The sequence below is a fragment of the Paramisgurnus dabryanus genome, chromosome 8 (genome assembly GCF_030506205.2).
Source record: "Paramisgurnus dabryanus chromosome 8, PD_genome_1.1, whole genome shotgun sequence".
Classification (NCBI taxonomy): Eukaryota; Metazoa; Chordata; class Actinopteri; order Cypriniformes; family Cobitidae; genus Paramisgurnus; species Paramisgurnus dabryanus.
In genome coordinates this window covers 12441180-12462871 of record NC_133344.1, presented here as the reverse complement: position 1 = coordinate 12462871, position 21692 = coordinate 12441180, and the positions used below count along the sequence as shown (strand labels likewise).

General features: G+C 37.5%; 1 protein-coding gene across 6 annotated transcripts in view; it reads left to right on the top strand.

Moving 5' to 3' along the window:
- Positions 1-21692, top strand: part of robo2 (roundabout, axon guidance receptor, homolog 2 (Drosophila)) — a 460836-nt gene that overhangs the window by 416927 nt on the left and 22217 nt on the right. For 3 of the 6 annotated variants that reach the window (XM_073815545.1, XM_065280533.2, XM_073815544.1), the window contains exons 17-22: positions 685-873; positions 1119-1145; positions 6405-6447; positions 14357-14481; positions 17512-17787; positions 18861-18986. In XM_073815545.1, coding sequence (XP_073671646.1) covers positions 685-873; positions 1119-1145; positions 6405-6447; positions 14357-14481; positions 17512-17787; positions 18861-18986 — 786 coding nt within the window. The remainder of the gene's footprint in view (positions 1-684; positions 874-1118; positions 1146-6404; positions 6448-14356; positions 14482-17511; positions 17788-18860; positions 18987-21692) is intronic. The other 3 variants (XM_065280534.2, XM_065280539.2, XM_065280537.2) reach the window with 3 other exon arrangements.

The window sequence follows — 21692 nt, the reverse complement described above, 5'->3', positions numbered from 1 at the left end:
TTTCTGTGAAATCCAGGTTAAAATCTCTTAATTTGGAGCATCACAGTTTGATTTTAAATTGATTTCAATCTTTGACATGATCTTAATCAATATTAAAGATATCAAGGTTATATTTTCACATAATGTTGTTTACATTTTTAGGATGATTTTATTTAGGAACCAGTAAATCACAAACCATGGGTTTTTTACAGACTGGATCCCAAATTACTTTTCTGTTTTGCACTGCAATTTTTTTTGCATTTTTGTTGAATCAACATATATTTTTATGTTACTTTAACCTAAAAATTGAAGTTAAACAAATTTAACTTGTTTTTATAAGTTATCTCAACTTATACCAGTTAAAAAATATAAATAGTAGGTTATATTGACTTTGAACTTGATTGCATGTTCAATATTCTCTTATACTCAAATCCGCATGATGCGATAAATCATTTGTGATCTGAATGTTATTTCAAGCTGTCTTTTTAAACATTAAGTCATTTTTACACTTTGTCAATATCTGGTCACTGAGCTGACACTAAACTTCGATCTGATGAACTCTTAGTGCTTCAGTTGGTTGATTCAATAATCCTGTCCTGAGGTTTGCCGGAGCACGAATGTTTTCCGTGCCATTAAACTTAAACTCATTTGCGATGTTTACTAAAAAAACAGTTTTCTTTCCTGTGTGTGTGTGTGTTTGTTCAGGTAAAGACTTCCGCGACGTTATCGTAAGCGGAAACCGGAACAACAGCATCACGGAGCAAATCACGGACGTTGTGAAGCAGCCGGCCTTCATCGCGGGCATCGGAGGGGCTTGCTGGGTCATTCTCATGGGCTTCAGTATCTGGCTGTACTGGAGAAGAAAGAAGCGAAAGGGTCTGAGCAATTACGCAGGTAGAGACTGAATCGACGCTTAATCAAAAAAGTTTGTTTTTTGTTTCGTTTCTTTTCAGCATGTTTGCGTGTCTTCTCCGTGTTACCGTACCTAATTCCTGTCTTGTGACAATACTTGATTTTTCCGGTTGCACACATGCAGAAATACACGCAAACCTGCATGCTTATGACACACAGACAACCTCCAAAGCACGTGTGAGCGTCGCAGGCTTTGTAACACACACTCTTTCTGTCTTGTTTTGCAGTTCAGTCCTTCACCTTCACCCCTGCAGGTACTGTTCATTTGTCCCGTCTCCTCCAACCCCATCATGCATTTTTCCTTTCATTCCCACGATTCCCCATGATTCCAGCGCCGCTCGTCCTCAGATGTCAGCCACTTGATTTTGCGAGTTTCTCATAGTTGGAGTGCTCAGCAAAGTCAGGTGGAAGATCTGCGGTGCGGGTCTTTATTCTTTCTTTTGCTTGTTGGTGGTCACCTATGCTCATGTTATTTGACTTCTCATGTGGTTTCTCCTCACATCTTTACCCACCTTTTCTTGTTCGCCTTTTCTTGGTGTTTGTGCAGGTGTCCTGAATAGGTTTTAATCTTCTCTATTGAGTTATCCTTCGTTCGTACTTTCATTCATTTCTGTCTTGCTTGAACAAATGTATGTGGGATTTACATATGAGGTTCTCTGCTTGCTTTATATAATCCACTATGATTGTGTTCTTTATATTCAGGACTGCTAAAATAATGGGCATAACTTGTTTTAAGTCAAACATATAACATATGTTCAGAAAAAAATGCTGGATTATTTTTAACCCAGCATTGGATCAAAAAGGGACCTAACCAATGCTATCTCACGAGAATTCGTACATATTTTACGAGTTGGCTAATTTGTATTAATACGACCACATTCCAAAGTTTTGGTACGATTTGCCTTGACTCCTGTGACGTTGGGGTTAGGGGTGCGGTTTCAATTTTCGGTTTTGTTGTTGTCGTTGTTTTTTCATGAGAATCGTACGATTTTGTGCGATTAACTTTGTATGAATTGTTACGAATTAGCCAACTTGTAATATATGTACAATTTCTCATGAGATCAGACTTGTCCAACTGTGTTGAGTTGTAATGATTTCAATTACCGGGTCAATTATAAAAAATAGGGGTAAATTTAAACAAACGGTTCAGTTCATCCCTTTTTGACCCAACGTTGAGTTAAAAATAATCCCCCATTTTATTTGTTCAATTTTTTGAGTATAGTGTACTAGCTTATTGAATATTGTGCAGTGTATAATGTATACTGCCTGCGAAACAAAACACATTATTTCCCATTAAAATACACTTCAATTAGGGCTGTCAAAAGATTAACCACGATTAATCGCATACAAAATAAAAGTTTGTGTTTGCATAATATATTTGTGTGTGTATTGTGTAATTATTATGCATATATAAATACACACATACATTAAGTTATTAAGTTATTTATGTATTTTTTTTAAATATATATATATATATATATAAATCTAAATAAATATATATATATATATATACATATATTAAGAAATGTTTTATTTACATATCGTTACAGGTCTGTGCATAGATTTATCTAGATTCATCTCAAGTAAATTTTGCATAATATATGAGTTTGTGCTGTGTGTAAATATTATGTATATTTAAATTATGTGTGTTTAAATATACATAATATTTACATGTATGTATGTATATGTATGTATATGTATGTATATGTGTATGTATATATATTTCTATATATATATAGAAACGTTTGTAATTCAATGGTTGGTTTGTCCGTCGGTTGCGTGATATATAGGAGATCCACAAGCCTGCGGAGGTTAACCAACGATGACCCGATCCCACACGGTTGACCACAATCACACAGCGAATTGATAACAAAAAAGAAAAAATTCACTCAACCATCCCAGGTTGCCACTGTGTCTTCTGGGGATTGCTCGCGAATTGAGGCGCTTTTATCTTGTTGGAAGGTTTCGGTCCAAACTTCATTACCGATCGAATCAGTCTTCTGCCAAAGAAGACACCGCTTCACTTTCTCTTTTTTCTTATGGAAGATAAGAGCGCAGCAGTCAGGTGCCCAGGTCTTATGGCCCAGATATCTACTCTCCAGTTTTAATGCACTCCAGAGTCACTACTGCTTCAGTGATCTTTAGGGTTCTTGGGTCCCAAAGGACCACATCTCTCGTGCTTTCTCAGCACCCAGATAAGTGTGGCCTCAGACGCATTACCGACATGACAGACCCCATGTGTGTAACTCCAAGAAAGGCACTCATCCGTGTTAAAGATGTACTTTTAGATTTGTGCATTTGCAAATGCTTTTTTCCAAAGCATCTTACAGATTAGCACCATGATCTTTAACACAATTAGGCAACAGCTCTCTTCGGTAAGGTAGCTAAGCAGGATGGTTTGCTGGCGAGCTTTTCTTACTTTGTTTCCCGAAGCCAAATTGTCTTTGGCTCATTATCACGGTTCACCGCAAATCATGTGAACGTTCCAAGGCTTATGCAATAAACAAAGACGGCACATCGTAAAAGGATGGGACGTTAGCGTCAGGCGTTTTGTTCTGAAATGACATTTAAGATCGCCGCTGCATTTGTTTATTTAATCGAGGCCGGAGGGCGTCGATGATGAGTATAAGACGGTAGATGCTTCAAACCAAACACACCTGTTCACACAAACACACCAGAGGAAGGACGATTTGATGGAATTTTCATACAAGGATTTGGCCGTGCGGCAGTAAACGCTTATTAAAGAGCAGTAATCAGTTTTCATATTGTAGAGAGTGCTTATCTGGAGCCCAGCCTAAGCCGAGACCAGCGCAGCGCCAGTCCACAGACCACATCAAAAAGCCAGCAATGTGTTCAATTGTAGATAGGCACTTAACAGAGCAACACACACATTAAAAGAGTCCCTTGGGGAGAGAAAATACCGTTAGTGTTTGTTCTCAATTTACCGAAATGCCAGATTCTGGAATTAGCCATGAATGCAAATAAACTTAACAAACACTGCGCTCGGAGGAGAGCCAACCCCTGGGTAGTGTTCATCAAGTTTAATATTTAAACTGTCTGTTTGTTAAAAGAGGTGACGGATTGTTAACAGTGGAGAGTAAAATGTCACAAATCTCATTTGGATTCCCCGCAGGCCATTTGGTTAACAGATTGGGAGTTAGTCTGGATGAGAGGGTGTGATATTTGGGAAATAAGTGGGAATGTGGATCTCAGTAAAGATTTTCATTAAGTGGTGTGGTAGCTAACAACCTAATCGGGCGGAAAATGACAAGTAATAAACCGTTCGGCGTTAACCCGTGTAAATACGATTTGTGCCTGGTTGCAATTAAGTCTGTTGCATTGCGCTAAGTGCATTAACTGTAAGCACAAACACCTTTCATCATTGGTTCATTCATTTTTGATTTCATATTTTGTGTAAACAACATTCTGATGTACATGTTGTGGCAAGAATATAAGGTAACACTTTGCAATAAGGTTGTGTTTGTTAGCGTTAGTAAATGCATTAGCCAACATGAACTACTGCAACAATGAACAGTAAAAAACGGTTTCAGCAGCAACAACATAAACAAACGGCTTTTGTGGGCCAAACTTAAAGGAAAACAGCACAGTTTTTCAATATTTTACTATGTTCTTAGCTCAACTTAGACGAATTAATACATACCTATATTTTTTCAATGCGTGCACTTAATCTTTGTACAGCGTGTCGTGACTGTGTTAGCATTTAGCCTAGCCTCATTCATTCCTTAGGATCAAAACAGAAATTAATTTAGAAGGTACCACACACTTCCATGTTTTCCCTATTTAAAGACTGTTACATGAGTAGTTACAAGAGTAAGTGTGGTGGCACAAAATAAAATGTGGCGATTTTTTTTAAGCAAGTAAAAAATGAGAACTATATTGTATGGCGGAAGAGGACTTAGTTTGCAACACTTCAACCTCGGCGCGCAGTAACATCATCTCTCCTGGACTACTCCTCCTCTTGCTCAAACTTCCGTCAATATTACTGCACCAGAGGTCGAAGTACTGCAAACTAGTTCCGCCATACAATATAGTTCTCATTTTTTACACCGCTTAAAAAAAATCCCCACGTTTTATTTTGCACCACCATACTTACTCGTGTAACTACTCATGTAACAGTCTTTAAATAGGAAAAACATGAAATTGTTTGGTGGCTTCTAAATTCATCCCTGTTTGGATCCTAAGGAATGAATGGGGCTAGGCTAAATGCTAACACATTCAAGACGTGCTGTACAAATATTAAGTGCACGCATTGAAAAAAGATAGGGATGTATTAATTCATCTAAGTTGAGGTAAGAACATAGTAAAATATTGAAAAACGGTAGTGTTTTTCTTTAACTTCTGGTAGACTTCCACTAAAAATAAATGTCTCTCTTCAAATCTCTCTTCACACAGCGGTGATCAATGTTTACCGTCTCCCCTTGTCGTTAGGAAACCAAAACATTTTTATTTTCAACATATTATTTGTTCCAAAGGTCAGTTTAGCCACTAGCCAGACTGATTAACAAACACAGACACAGTTATCTTCGGGCCATGTGCGTAACTGTGGCAATGTTTGTCCGAAGAAACAAACAATATTTTTTCCCTACTTCTTAATCTTTGTTAAAGGTGCTCTAAGCGAATTGAAGCGTTTTAGACCATAAAACATTTTTTGTTACATACCGGAAACATCTCCTCACTATCTGCTTGCTGCCTGTCCGCTGATCAAACTGTAAAAAAACGCGATCTCTGTAGACAGCCCAGGCTTCACAAACGGCAATATCAACAAATGGCCAAACCTAGCATCACAAAACAAAACAAAGTATTCCAGCCAATAAACGACAAAAAGGATTTGGGGGTGGGGGTTGGGCGCGTTCATGAAAGCACGGAAGGGAGGGGGAGGGGTAGGAGTTAGCTACGCTCCGTCTGTTTGAAAACAGTTTCAAACGTCAACAATAACTAACGTCTCGCAGATTCGCTTAGAGAGCCTTTAATGTTAGTTAATACAGTTGTTCATGTTAGTTCTTTGTGCATTGTTATAACTTTTGATTTAAAAATGTATTATTACATACTGTTTAAGTTTCGTTCATTGTTAGTTCACGTTAACTCAATAACAAATGCAACTTTATTGTAAAGTGTTGCCGAAAAAATCACAGAGAAAAGAAAAAAATTAAAGATGCATAGATGCTTCGATTTTGAAATAGACTTTCTAAATGTTCATGTTTATTTTCTGTGTACGCTCTGGGCGGTGCAGTCACTCGTGTAAGATTACAAAGACAGAGAAATAGAAACTTTTAATTTCTTAATCAGTTCCAGTTCTTTATTTTCTTCAGCGTGCAGTCTTGTTTCAAAAAAACCATCAATCAGACAGAGAAGACTGATGCATAATTGATTTCATTTTTGTGTTATCATGCTGCAATGACTCTCTCTCTCTCTCTCTCTCTCTCTCTCTCTCTCTCTCTCTCTCTCTCTCTCTCTCTCTCTCTCTCATTTTCCACCCGCGTCCTGACCCTCAGTGACATTCCAGCGTGTTGATGGAGGCTTGATGAGCAACGGGAGGTAAGATTCTTGTCATTCGTTCTCTTGTTCCTCTTTGTTTTTCCTCTGCATGCCAAAAACAGCTCCGGTTATTATCTTTGTGCCAATCACCTGCCTTTAACCTTCAAAGACCGGCCCCTCAATTCCAAACCTCATTCATATTCTGTCCATCATTCCTCGGAAGGTCATCAAAACCATTATCCTCTACAAGGCTGTCGTCTTTCGGCCCGCTCTCCGCTTTTAGGGGTTTGTGCCGTCCCCGCGCAGCTAGAAATTCATTTTAGGAGACATCGCAGGGCGGAGGATTGAAATGTTGTTTCTCTGGGTCTCTCTGAGACACACAGCCATTTCTCGTGGGTCAACAGCTTGTTTAACCTCCCAAAAGTCACAGTAGAGTATGTCAGTGTGGATGCAATTGTTTGCATAACCATTACAGAATAGTTCACCCAAAGAAATTAAAGCAATGATTTTTTGAAAATGCATTTTAATTACGAGCATAATAAAGAGCATACAGATTTGAATATGGGGTCACACTTTACAATAAGATTGTATTTGTTATATTTTTATTTTAAAAGTTGTAACTTTAGTTAATGCAGAATAAACTAGCATGAACAATTATATAGGCATAATGATGAAAAACTATTCTGCTTATTCATTTCTGGGTGAACCAATAGTTCCCAACTCCTACAGCATCCTCGGAAACATTTTGTACAACCATTGCTTCAAAGCACATTTCATTACAATTCTTTCATTTTCTTTAAAGTAATGAGACCAAATGTATGTGGGGTATTGCAGCAGAGGGTCGCATATTCGGTTACCCATGATCAGTCGGTTTTATCAAACGGATCAACCTGCAGCACGACTTTGGATCTCACAGCATCTCTCCATTTATACATCACACTGGTTCTAATATCACCACATGACTGATGGAATATAAGATGAGATCTGCCTGTTTGTGTACCCTGCATTCTGTCAAACACACACACACACACGTACACACGTATGTGCACAAATCTCCGCACATCTTCCTTCACGGGCGGCTAGCGACTCATAAATCTCACCCCCAAAAAGAATTAGCGGGAACAATTTAAGCAGAGAGGGGTTTTATTTTATCATTTGTCAACCTGCGTTTCCCACCCCCCTCCCCTCACGCGCCTGCTGCCTGTGCGGACCCCCGTAGTGATAAATTTGCCTGTCACCTCAGTCGGGCGGATGGAATATGAGCATGTGTAATAATGTAAAAATAATTACCCCAGGGAGAGCCAAGGCTAACCCGTACGAAATCTGCAGGTAGGTCTGAGTTTTTTTGGGGGGGCGGTAGAGCAAAGGATAGGTTGGTTTGAATGACACCAGTTACTCCACCGGATTGCAGTCGTTTTTTCATCCTAGTGTCTTTTATCATTTCTGACGGACCAAATCCACTCAGAATCGCAGCTTGTGGAGGTTTTCTTGGATTAATCTTCTCATTGTCTCTGGTGCTGTATCTGTAGATGAGGGTATTTCGGGTAGCTGGAATTAAAGCCCCAGCGGGTGTCGTGGGCAGCAGACACGATCGTCTGGTTCTCTCAGCTCAAGTGAAGTTCAGATTTAATTGATTTAATGATTTTGGATCCCAGGGGTCTCCTCCCTAATCATAGATGACGCCCAATTGTATTTTTAATAGTGATACCTTGTCTTTTTCTTGGATAGCACCCATGAGACCAGGAATAAGCACTTATCTTTATATAGAGGATTGAAACAAAGACATTTATACTATTATAGCCTGTATGTAAATTTCTGGGTGTTCTGGAGGTTTTCTTGTAACAATACTACTTATTATGTTTATTTTGTTCACATATTTATAATGTTTTGTAATACGTGACATGAATTGGATTTCTTACATGATGTTATCTGCAGTATGTTATAACTATTTACTGTTATTCCTAAATTTATAACGAAATGAATACTAATGTAATTAATTGTTGGATGAATATAAATAATAATTAATTCTGATTATTTTTCTTAATTAAATAAATATAATTCTCAATAGTATCATTAACAAATACAAAAATATGTTTTAATATTTTATTAGATTAATCCTTAAATCTGTAGCCTACTATTTTTGCCTTATAAAAGTTACAACTTTCTGACTGTCGAAATCCCTGTAATGGGCATTTTACACGATTCACGGCAAACGCGGGTGCTTAATTAATTTGCGATAGTAGACGTGCGGAAAGCGGCAAAATGGGAGCGCTTAGCGGAGTCGGTCCGCACGCCTTGCTCGTGCTCCCAAAATTATGCCCCTTCTGCGGACACAACTCTTCTTCGCAGGCCCCGTTGAAGTGAACATATTTGCACAAAATTCTGCAAAAAATGCTTCAATACACAAGAAAACACTGTAAAAAATATTTTGTGGCTTAGTAAATTTAACTAAATAAAATGAGTAAATACAATAAATAACATAGGGGAGTAATTCTAAATGTACACATTATTTAGTAAATTCAACTAAATTTTATCATGTAAAATTTGTAAGATGGAAATTAAATTAATAATTTTTGGTTGAAACTACTTGAATTATTTTAGTAAATATAACTAACTAAGCAGTGGACTAAAAATAATAGGCTGTATTTACTTAAAAATATAGTGCATTATTTTTAAAATGATGCACTGTATTTTATTTGTATTTTTTTAGCAAAACCCTACATATAATTTTTTTTTTTCAGTGAAGCTGTAGCCACACTGTGATTTCGCTGCTTGCCGCGTACAATGTGAAACGCCCATAACACGTTTGTATAACATTAGGTTGTATTAGTTAACATTATTAAATGTGTTAGCTTACATACAACTAACAATGAGCAATAACGTTTTTCAGCATTTATTAATATTTACTATTATTCCTAAATTATAACAAAATGAATAGTAGTAAAACTAATTGTTGTATTAATAAAAATAATTATTCATTCTGATTTTTCTTAATAAATAAATATCATTTAAATTATTCTCAATAGTATTATGAACAAACAAAAAAAAATTGTTTTAATATTTTATTAGATAAATCCATAAATCTGTACTACTGTTGCCTAATAAAAGTTACAACTTTTGATAACACAAAAATCTACGGGAAAAATTAATGGGCTTTTTTAGCGAGGAAACCAGTGTCCCGCTAACTTCCGGGGTTGGCCTACAAAAATATGTCACCCTTGCGGCACTCTATGGCCCTGTCCCAAATGGCACACTTCCTCAGAGTCCACACTTTGATGACATCATGTAGGGACCCTTGACGCGAGTCCATGAGGGTGCACCAGAGTTGTACCCTATGGACTTGTAGACTGAGCGAGAATGCACAATTTAAGGCCACGAGACCAAAAGTCTACATGAAGTGCGCCATTTGGGACAGGGCCTATGAATGCTGTGGAAGTATTGTTCATTGTTAGTTCATGTTACGTAATACATTTGGTTATGTTAGCAAATGCAACCTTATTGTGATTTTTTAAATCCTATTAAGCTGTAGATCTGTTGATGTTTTGGAAAAATCTCTGTGACCGGTACAGAGTCTGCAGAGATGATGGGCAAACTAGGCATAATGTGTTCATTTGTTACAGACTTTGTTTATTGCATTAATTTGACAATAGCAAATGAAGCCACGTCTGTTTCTTCAGCTTCTCATTGGCCGCTGCCAAATTGCTCGCGCTGAACAATTAAGCTTAATCGATCACAGAATAAATGATTCATGGAAGATGAATAGGCTGCATATTGGTCAGGTCTGGAACTGATGGGAAACTGGTAATGTCGTTCTTCTTTCCCATACACTTTCCTTTTCCATCTCTTTCTTTGTTCTTTCCGTGTTTTCTCAATCAGCGCACACGCCGTGATCTATGTGTTTATACGGCCATATTTGTGCGTATATTAGATTTTCAATGCGCTGAAAGTGACAGCATCCACCAGCCAGTGTAAATCTAAAAAGCAAATGTATGTTTCAACATGCCTTAAGCATAATTTAATGTGCAAGCTTTTAGTTCGGCCTCTCTCTCTCCCTCATTCTCCGCTGCTGCATCCGAGGGCGTGTGGGCCTGTAAACCTCGGCTGATTTATATAGTAGTATCGGGATTAATATTGCTCGCCTGACTTGTTTACGGCGATCCTCACAGACGCGCTGCTAGGTTGTATTTCACAGTGGCACGCGTGGCAGGGAAGAATGGAGCTAGATCGAATGTCTTCCTTCTCAAGGCCACGTTGGGCTCCTGTCGAGGAGAGGAATTCAGTGTCAGGGTTGGGATGAGGCCCTTGGCCCTGCTCCCTGTGATTTGCGGGGCAGAAATATCCCCGCTAAAATGATATTTCTCAATCTAATCATCTGGTGCAGGGAAGATGAATGCAAGGACGGGGCCGACGTTACCACTGTCAACATCATCATCACCCGTTCTTACAAATGATCCCCGAGGGTGCCGGCTAGGCGGGTTTGCATCCATGGGATCCATAATTCTTTATTTTTAAATTAAAATGTAACATTTACCTCCATAATCTGATCTGAAATATTGTGTATTTTTATACATTTGTATTTAATTGTGACATGGTTGACTATTATATCATTGGATATTATTATTTTCAGCCCACAATGCCTTGCTTACATTGTCACAAAAGAGTTCACGGAAAACAAACAAAAGCAAACAGCTATAGTAAAAAAGCTGATGGTACACAGGAGGGGTGTTTAGTAAGAGGTGAGAGGGCACAGGATTGATGGTGAGAGGGCACTTGTCATATAACCACTATGAGAAGTGAGTGTCTGAGGAGGAGCCATCAATTTGAATGACTCGTTCCTTCCCGAGGGCATGTTTTGGCATTCAGCTGCCACATCGGGGGGCTTTTATTCTGTCAGTTCACCCACCCATGGATCAGATCAAGACCTCTGCTTGGTTCTTATTAAAACCTGTGGCTTAGAGAGCGACTGGTTGCTACATTGCTGATGCCAGCATATTGCCCCCGGCCTTAAAGCACACACTCCTCCCCGAGCCTGGGGACTTAAGACCCCTGAGGGTAAATTTAGTTGCATATTGGGGGGAGGGGGGGGGGTAGTATGGACTGACAAAAAGAAATGGATGTATATATTTTATCAGGAAAGGATAAGTTAAATTACTTAATAGCTTTGTATGCATTGTGTATTATGCATTATGCATTTGCTCTACTACTAAGCTATTGTATAAAGGAGCACAAATAAGCACAAATAAATGTTTGAATTTTGAAATCCGTCCTCTTTCATGCAATCTCTAACAGCAATGAAAGCAACCACAGAGAAAGCGGCCAAAAAAATGTCCTTGAACGCTTTATTCATCCACCTCTCCACTCGGTTTCCATTACTCTATTGTTACAATCCCTCCATTCATCTTCCGACAGATGTTTATTCGTATGAGAAAAACAGCCATTTTGCAGTGTCACTTTAATGAAGGAATGGGAGTAAAAACCCAATCGGGATGTTGGAATTGGGCTCCCGTTGGCATCTGTTGCCCATGGCAACGGGCATCAGAGAGGTGATTGCAGAGTAAAGTGATGGTAAAAGCACCCAGCACTCACCCCTGACAGGTTAAAGTCTTAATGATGCCACACACACACACACCCCTGGGGAAGACACACGACACCTGTTAAATTAAACCTCCAATCTGTGGTATTGTATACACAGTATAGTCAAATGTGTGCAGGAGTGTATCATAAAACACACGAGCGGAAGAAGCCGTTTGTGAGCCTAACAATGTGTGATTGTGTACAAAAGGAAGGTGATTTTCATACAAAAAAAAAAAAAGATTGCTTTCACCAAAGCCCGGAGTGTACAGTAGGCAAGGCAAGCACAGCATCTTTTTTATATTATAGGTTTATTTGTGCTCCTTTATACAGTAGCGCAGTAGTAGAGCAAATGCATAATGCATAATAAAAAAATGTTATATTAAGTAATTTTACTTTATTTTCATACCAGTTCGTTTCCTCCTATGTTCGCCCACTTTTTTCTTCTCAAATATTGCCACACTGAAAAAAATGATTCATTGAATTTAATCAGTTTTTTTTAAGGTAAGTGGTTGCAATCAATTTATTTAAGCTACAGTTTAACAAAAAAGATTAGTAAAGTAAACTAAAATATAAAACTTTTGTTTAAATGTAGCTTAAATAAATTGATTGCAACCACTTACCTTAAAAAAATTATTAAATTCAGTGAATCATTTTTTTCAGTGCAGTGGGTGGAGTCAGGCTCTGATCAGGGGTTTAGTTACTCTTTAAGCGTTATGAGAATAACAAACACTTTAGTTTGCTCTGCTCAGCAGGTTAAACCACACACACAGCCATTGGGCCCTATTTTAATGATCTAAGCGCATTGTCTAAAGCGCACAGCGCAACGTCTAAATGGGCGTGTCCGAATCCACTTTTGCTAATTTAACGACGGGAAAAATGTTTTTTGCGCCGAGCGCATGGTCGAAAAGCGTAGGTCCTATTGTAATGGGAGTATTTTGGGCGTAACGTGCAGTAAACCAATGAGAGTCACAGCTCTCATCCCCTTTAAAAGCCAGTTGCTCTGGCGCTATGTCTAATCCCTGTTTAGATGACAGACTTTGTAAACTGAAAAACTAAGCAGAGGAAGAAGATCCCCAGTTTAAGATTAATGTTAAATAATTGTGTTGTTTTTCACTTGTATTGAAATTGTTTTTTTTTAAACCTTTAAAACCCGTTTTCATTTAGTCATGGAAGTAAAAAAGCAGGCTTTTAATTGCTGTAAATGTATGGCTATCCAATATCATCAAAAAAATTATTTACAAGTATGTAAGAAAAGGTTTGTACTGTAAAAAACTTTATTTGTAACAAACAGGAGATAAAGAATTTACAAACGGCTCTCCGCACGTTTCAGCACTTGGACAGCGTCATTAGTTTCTTTTAAGCATTACTTAAAAATGTTTCTCATCTCACCATATCCACAGGTACAGAGTAATCATATACAATAAATCTGTGAGGTAGCATTAAAAAAAACATTTAAAAACAGATGCAATTGTTTAAAGCAAAGCATTTATTTACTTAGCAGGCTGCAGGTGAAGCAGCTCTTTTTGTCTTCTAACGTCTCATAATTACTCCTCATTTATGTCCAAGAGACTCAATAATAATCTTTTACATTCAATCCTTTAATATTTCATATTTAAAAGCATTTTTGTGCTGCTGTGCATTCATGTATGTGATAAGCAAACCCGCGTTGTCGTCCCGTTTATAGGCGCATATTACTGCACGCTCATTAAATAACAAAAAAACATATTGCGCCATTGACTTCAGACTTTAGAGCAGGTTTTTGTTGGTCAATGGCGTAGTATATTTTAGTTGCCTCAAAATAGCAACGCGCCAACAATGCGCCTGAACACACCTCGTTTTCAGACCAGAACGCCCATGGGTGCAAAAGCATTTGCTATTTAAACAACATGGTGCTAAACATGAAAATGATAATTTCGCAGGGTTGAAACTAGCAAAAGACACTTTCGCCGCGCATTGCGCTGCATTACGCCGGGTGTAAGATAGAGCCCTATGTCTTTATTTGGACCCCCTTCAGACTCTCATGTGTTTAATTCCTTACTTTTCTATCGTACGTCATAAAATCTTACTTTGTGACAGGCACCAAATCAAAAACTCATTACATAGGGGCATAATGCTGGTGTGGGATTCTCTATGCATATGTACTTTACAATCCAACTTCCCTTAATCCATTCGGGTTGTTAAAAACAGCCTGATTTTTATTAAATTGTTCATTAAAGTTATTACATTTCATTAAATGTTTCTTTCTAATTGTGCTCTTGTGTAAATATTTCATCAGCTAGATATTGATTTTCTTAAACTTGCCCTTTTAAGTTAATCATTGATTTGATATGAGTCAATCTGAATCAAAATTATTAGTCAAACAAAGTCTTAAATGATTGTTTTATTCTTCCCATAGTCGGCCTGGTTTGCTAAACGGCAGTGATTCTGGGTACCCGTGGCTCGCCGACTCCTGGCCGGGCACCAGTCTCCCTGTTAACAGCGGTTCTGGACCCAATGACATCAACAACTTTGGCCGTGGAGGTGAATATGCTGTCAGACACATTGCTACATTGTCTAGGAATGTAGGACATGTTGAATTGATAAAACCGTCAGTGTTGGTTTAATTTAATCAAGTGTAAAAAATTAAACAGCTTTCAGAAAGATTTAGTGATGTAATTCAGAGTCAGTCGGCCACTTCAGTGTACACGGTAAATTCTGACTTGAAAACTTGATAGCTGTTTAATCTATTAAACCACTAGTGCAGGGTTATCACCCGAAAATAAAAATTGTTTGCTCATCATTTAAACGTTTTGACAGTATTGCTGTACCCCAAAATGTTTTTTAACTATTATTTTAAGCCATACAGTAAAAGACACCAAAGTTGTCCTTTTATATTTCTGAAGCATGAATTATTCGGCTTGTCGTGGTGATGTCTGAAAGATGTACACCCATATGCATATTACATCGCCCGTGCTTGGACACACATTTATTCATCATGCGCTGGAGACAGACCTATATCGCCACCCGCATCCTGCTGTCATGCCGAGACTAATAGCTGCTGTTCTGACCCACTGTCAGACAGACGAAGTATGAGAGAGAGAGAGAGAGAGAGAGAGAGAGAGAGAGAGAGAGAGAGAGAGAGAGAGAGAGAGAGAGAGAGAGAGAGAGTTGGGGTGTGTGAGATGGGGAGATAGTGGTCGAGCAGTGAGTCGTGAAGGACAGACACAGACTGAGTTCTGCAGATGCAGATGCTGTATATCATTTTCCCTTCACTACACACATATGCAGAGTTTATTTCTCCTCCAATAATATGAGGGAAAGTGCACAGAGAAGTTGAGTCGAAGATGAAAGAAAGATAGAAAGAAAGAAAGAATAGAAAGAAAAGAAAGAAAGAAGGAAAGCAAAGATGGATGGATGGAGAAAGGACCAATCCTCCTGCACCAATCTTCCTCTTCTTCTTCATCCATCTGTCTTTGTTTTGCTACTTTATTCTATAAATGTTTTCTTTCCCTTTTTCTTCATTCACCCTTCTTTCTTTCTATCCATATGTGCTTCCCTTCTTTATTTCACTTCTTTCTTTCTTTTCTGCACCAATCTTCCTCTTCTTCTTCATCCATCTATCTTTGATGTCCTACTTTATTCTATATATTTTTTCTTCCCCCTTTCTTCATCCACCCTTCTTTCTTTCTTTCTATCCATATGTGCTTTTCGTCTTTATTTCACTTCTTTCTTTCTTTTCTGCACCAATCTTCCTCTTCTTCTTCTTCCATCTATCTATGTTTCTCTACTTTATTTTAAATATTTTTCCTCCCCCCTTTCTTCATCCATCCTTCTTTCTTTCAATATGTGCTTCCCTTCTTTATTTCACTTCTTTCTTTCATGCACCAATCTTCATCTTCTTCTTCTTCATCCATCTATCTATGTTTCTCTACTTCATTCTATATATTTTTCCTTCCCCCTTTCTTCATCCATCATTCTTTCTTTCTTTCTATCCATATGTGCTTCCCTTCTTTATTTCACCTCTTTCTTTCTTTTCTGCACCAATCTTCCTCTTCTTCTTCTTCATCCATCTGTCTTTTTTTTGCTACTTTATTCTATATATTTTTCCTTCCCCCTTTCTTCATCCATCCTTCTTTCTTTCTATCTATATGTGCTTCCCTTCTTTATTTCACTTCTTTCTTTCTTTTCTGCACCCATCTTCCTCTTCTTCTTCATCCATCTATCTTTGTTTTGCTACTTTATTCTATAAATGTTTTCCTTCCCTTTTTCTTCATCCACCCTTCTTTCTTTCTATCTATATGTACTTCCCTTCTTTATTTCCCTTCTTTCTTTCTTTCCTGCATTAATCTTCATCTTCTTCTTCATCCATCTATCTTTGGTTTCCTACTTTATTCTATCAATTTTTTCCTTTCGTCATCCTTTTTTCCTGCCTTTTATACATCTTTGCTTCCCTACTTTCTTTCTTTCTTTCCTGCACTAATCTTCCTCTTCTTCTTCATCTATCTATCTTTGGTTCCCTATTTTATTCTAGCAATTTTTCCTTCCCTCCTTTTGTCATCCTTTTTTCCTTCCTTTTATACATCTTTGCTTCCCTACTTTCTTTCTTTCTTTCTTTCTTTCTTTCTTTCTTTCTTTCTTTCTTTCTTTCCTGCACTAATCTTCCTCTTCTTCTTCATCTATCTATCTTTGGTTCCCTATTTTATTCTAGCAATTTTTCCTTCCCTCCTTTTGTCATCCGTCTTTCCTACCTTTTATACATCTTTGCTTCCCTACTTTCTTTCTTTCTTTATTAGATAATCATTTATTTATTTATTTCACTTCTTTCTTTCTTTTCTGCACCAATCTTCCTCTTCTTTTTCTTTATCCATCTATCTTTGGTTATCTACTTTATTCTAGCAATTTTTCCTTCCCTCCTTTCGTCATCCTTCGTTCCTTCCTTTTATACATCTTTGCTTCCCTACTTTCTTTCTTTTTTTCTTTCTTTCTTTATTAGATAATAATTTATTTATTTATTTATTTCACTTCTTTCTTTTCTGCACCAATCTTCCTCTTCTTCTTCTTTATCCATCTATCTTTGGTTATCTCCTTTCATCGTCCATCTTTCTTTTCTTTCATACATTTTTGCTTCCCTACTTTGTTTCTTTCTTGGTTCTTTCTTTTCTGAACCAATATTCTTCTTTTTCTTCTTCATCCTTCTATCTTTGGTTCCTGAATTTATTCTATCATTTTTTCATTCCCTCCTTTCTTCTATCAATTTTTCCTTCCCTCCTTTCTTCATCCACCTTCTTTCCTTCTACCCATCTTTGTTTTTCTACTTTACTTCTTTCTTTCTTTCTTTCTTTCTTTCTTTCTTTCTTTCTTTCCTGCACCAATCTTCCTCCTCTTCTTCTTCATCCATCATCCACTTTACTTTTTTCTTTCTTTGCTTTCCTTCTTTCTTTCTTTCTGTCTTTCTTTCTTTCTTTCTTTCTTTCTTTCTTTCTTTCTTTTTCTATTTCATCATTCGTCTATCTTTGCTTCCACACTTTATTCCATAATTTTCTTCGTTTTTGTTTTTTATGTGCAATTCAGATGGCATTCCCAGTGCTCAGGGAGATAAGACGGGCACCATGCTGTCAGACGGAGCCATTTACAGCAGCATCGACTTCACCACAAAAGGCGGGTTTGGTAGTCCAAGTCCCGCCTCCCAGGCCACGCCCTACGCCACCACCCAGATCCTCCATTCCAACAGTATACACGAGCTAGCTGTCGATCTGCCCGAGGCCCAGTGGAAGACCTCACTACAGGCCAAACAGGAGATGGCAAACCTGGGCTACTCACTGCCAGACAAAAACTCCTGCAACAACAGTAAGTTAAGATAAAGTGCCGATGGTCTGTGTGTGCGTCTGTTTGCATCACAAGCGCCTGTTTGTCTGTGTCTGTGTGTTTTTTTTCCCTTTTAAAGCCTTCCATCATTTGAAACAATGCCAACTACTCTATTTCTAGAGATTGCCTGAGGTTTGTATCAACGTTAATTTGACCAACGTCGTATTAATGCTACATTGTTTTGACATAGAGGAGGAGTATAAATGCGTATTGTTGGCCTATAACAAAATCAACGACCCTTAAATTTGTTTCAGACCAACCGCACCGCGTTTATTATTTAAATTGTCTTTGGGCTAAAAGAATGTTACATCATTATATAAGATTTATTCTGTTTTGAAAAGCTTTTAGATAAATGCACTCAGATTCTTTAATCCAAAAAAAGTTATGCTGTCCATATTAATGAACTCGGTCTCCACTGTTGAACAGAATGATACATTGTAGACTTTTCTGTAACACAATTAAAAACCATCTCCTCTTTGATTCGGACCTCAACCTATAAAATTACTGTAAATCACACATATTAATGCGATTCACTGATCTGTTTAACTTAGCAACAAATAGGATTAATTCCAGGAAGATTAGCACTAATGTATGTTGTTAACCTCTGAATAAGACACTTGGCCAAGAAACTAGACATAATGAGATATGTTAAACGTGATTAAGTGATAAATCAAATACTGTATTGTACAGAGTTTGTAGTGTATTGTTCACTTGACTCTATAGCAAAGGGGCGAGATCTGATGTATAAATACTAAACTTGCTGTTGGTCACAACCAATCCACACGAATCCATTTTGGCAATAAAACATTGCCATATAAGCAAGTAATTTCTGGGTCAAAATAGGTTAGCCCAATTTCAGTTACAGTTATTTGGGAACATCTTGAACGCAGGGTTATGTGTGTGTGTGTGTGCGTGCGTGCGTGCGTGTGCGTGTGCGTGTGTGTGTGTGTGTGTGATGGGTGCGTCGCTTACTGCTCTAACTGCATGTTCTTGCATGCGCTTGTGCCATCTTGCCCCCCACCTGATGCCACTGTTTTCCCCTTCGCCTCCACTAGCACTCCTTTTCATTCCTGACTACCGATTGGCTGATGGATTGTCTAATAGAATGCCCCACAACCAATCACAGGATTTCAGCACAACCAGCTCCCACAACAGCTCAGATCGAAGCAACAGTCTGTCAGGTTGGTATTTCACTGATCCGGGGTCAGCAGTCCCTCCATCTTTCCTTCAGTCTACCCTTTCCCTTTTACCTCCACTAACCGCGGTATACGCACCATGACCTGTATGCTGTGTACTGTGAATATTATTTGTTTTTAATACATGTTTCTCATAGCTGTCAGATGCTGTGTGATGGCCTTGAATGAAACTCCTATTTAACTTAAAAGAAAGCAGAGTGATCTAAACAAGCTGAGATAGATGATCATGCTGTTTGAAATACGGTAAAATACAACATAGACTTTTGCAATAGAGAGGTAGTGTAGTTTACATCTCAATAAAGTTTGACAAATGTAACCAGTCGATTGGTTGGCTGATCAAACAAATTATAAATAGATACATCAATCAGTCAGATGATTTGGTTAACCTGTGATGAGTGAAGTTTTGGTTCCTTCCGCTGTCGTACCATTGGTTTGCTTGCTGAGCATTAGCATTAGCTTAGCATTTCGTAAATTCTGTTAAAGGTGACATAGAATGATTGAACGGGGTATTTATCCTTGTTCTGTGATGTGACATGTAGACAAAAAAGTTTTTGTTTGGGTCTGTAATGCCTTAGAAGCTTCCTAAAAACCTCTCTCAGATAGCTCCTTAAGGGTGGGGGATTTTAAACAAGTGGTTTTGCACCTATTTGGCTCCCCCTACTGGCTTAACTTGCAATCTCATTACTGATTGGCTTACTTTGCTGCCACTCTAAAAATGTAGCCAATTATTTTAAAGTGGAGGGGCAGTGAGATGCCTGTGATGTCATAAGCATCAGTTTTTCAGATTGGGCCGTTTTCTGGCTGACATTTCTAAAAGAGGAATTTCTATGAGACTGAGATGTTTAGCATGTATAGCACTTTTTGCATTTTCGTGAATGCGGGTAGACTACCATTATTCAACAAAGACAAGGTAAAAATTGTAAAAATTGTGTAGGTGAGTGGTGCACTTAACTCTTTCCCCGCCATTGATGAGTTATCTCGTATCTCTGTATGTTTTGATCATCAAAAGTCCTTCAGAAAAATGCAATTATCTCTACTATATAGGTATATTATACCTACCGACGATTGAGAGGTGATACAAAAAGAACTAATAAAGGTAGGATGAAACCTTTTTTTTAAGCAGAGGGAATTTTCTTTCATTTGAGATATTCTTTGTTTATATATTTAAAGAAGATAATTTTCTGAAAGGCATTAAACTTTTGTGAAAATAGTAAAAAATGCTGGTGCTGGCTGGCAACTTGTTTTTAAAACGATGGCGGGAAAGAGTTAATGATGTTGCTATTATTTCTCTATGCTTTTTACAATGCTGTCCATGGTATGTATTACAAATTGCTCATGCAATATAAAACTCCTACTCTTATGTAATTGTTTTCCTCTTTTAAGGTCCATTTCCATGTAAGATGGAAATGCATGTCTGGTTTAATATGACGCTGTTATTTATCATATTCACTGACTAAACGTTTGGTATTCGAAAAAATCTATATATCATTTTATTAGATTAATTTTTTTTATAATAATACCATATATATTTATTATATATACTATATATTTAGTAATTATCCCATTTTCTGTGTTTTTTCTTTAATATAAAGTTGCTTTGAAACAATGCAGCATTGTAAAAAGCGCTATATAAATACATTTGACTTCACTAAATGAACATCCAAATAATCAGTAGAGTTAGGATAATTGGATATTTTTTGTTTGCGTTTCTGTTTGGTTTATTTTAAATCCTGTCATGATGAAGAACTCAACCTGTAGTTAAAGCAGAAACACACTGGTTTGTTATCACTACACGTTTGACCCAAAATTATAGAGAGTATGCAGAAATTAGATTCCCGCTTTCACGTCTCACGCTTTTGTACACAAAACATTAAACAAGAAGATCTGCACCACCTTCATTTCTCGCTCATATTCACTTGTCTGCACATGCGGTTGTTTATACAGCATCATTAACTTTGAGTTAACAACCAAGTGTGTTTTTGCCATAATCACAGGTTGAAATTGAGTTCCTTATCATTGGTTTCAATTTCTTTATAAACACATATCGCACAAACATATTTGTTTTGCTATGTTATTGATATAATAACCATAGTTTTGTATTAGACTAATATTTTCTATCCAATATATCAGAAGTCTTTAACCTTTTACAGTATAAGAACCCTTTAATGTTTAGAGAGGAGGAGTAGGGACCCCAGTACATGTATCAAATTAAGACAGGATTTACATATTTTTGTTATAATAATGATTACGTATTTTCATTTAACAGAATCCACTTGTTTAACAGAATAGCGGTATTGCGGAAAGCCGGAAATACTCGTCATTGGCAGGGAAGCATTTTCTTTTGATTGACGAGATATCTCGTCAATGGCGGCGAAAAAGTTAAAGGGACACTCCCTTTAATAGAAATGATATTACGCAGTGCACAAAAATAGTCCCCAGCTATTGAAAGATACTAAGGGGACTATTTTTGGGCACTGTATAATATCATTGCGCCTGCTGCAGCCATGTTACAGCAGCAAAGTCCTTGATTATTACGCCAGTTTGAGAGTATAGTTCCTAGACGTATCTGCCTAGAAAATCGCAACTTTTTATTTTCCGTCTCTCTTAGTACAAGATGTAACTACAGAAGAGTCAAATTTAAATAGGAAAAATACAGAAACTCTTTGGTTATTTTTTTTTGCGTGATGCTAA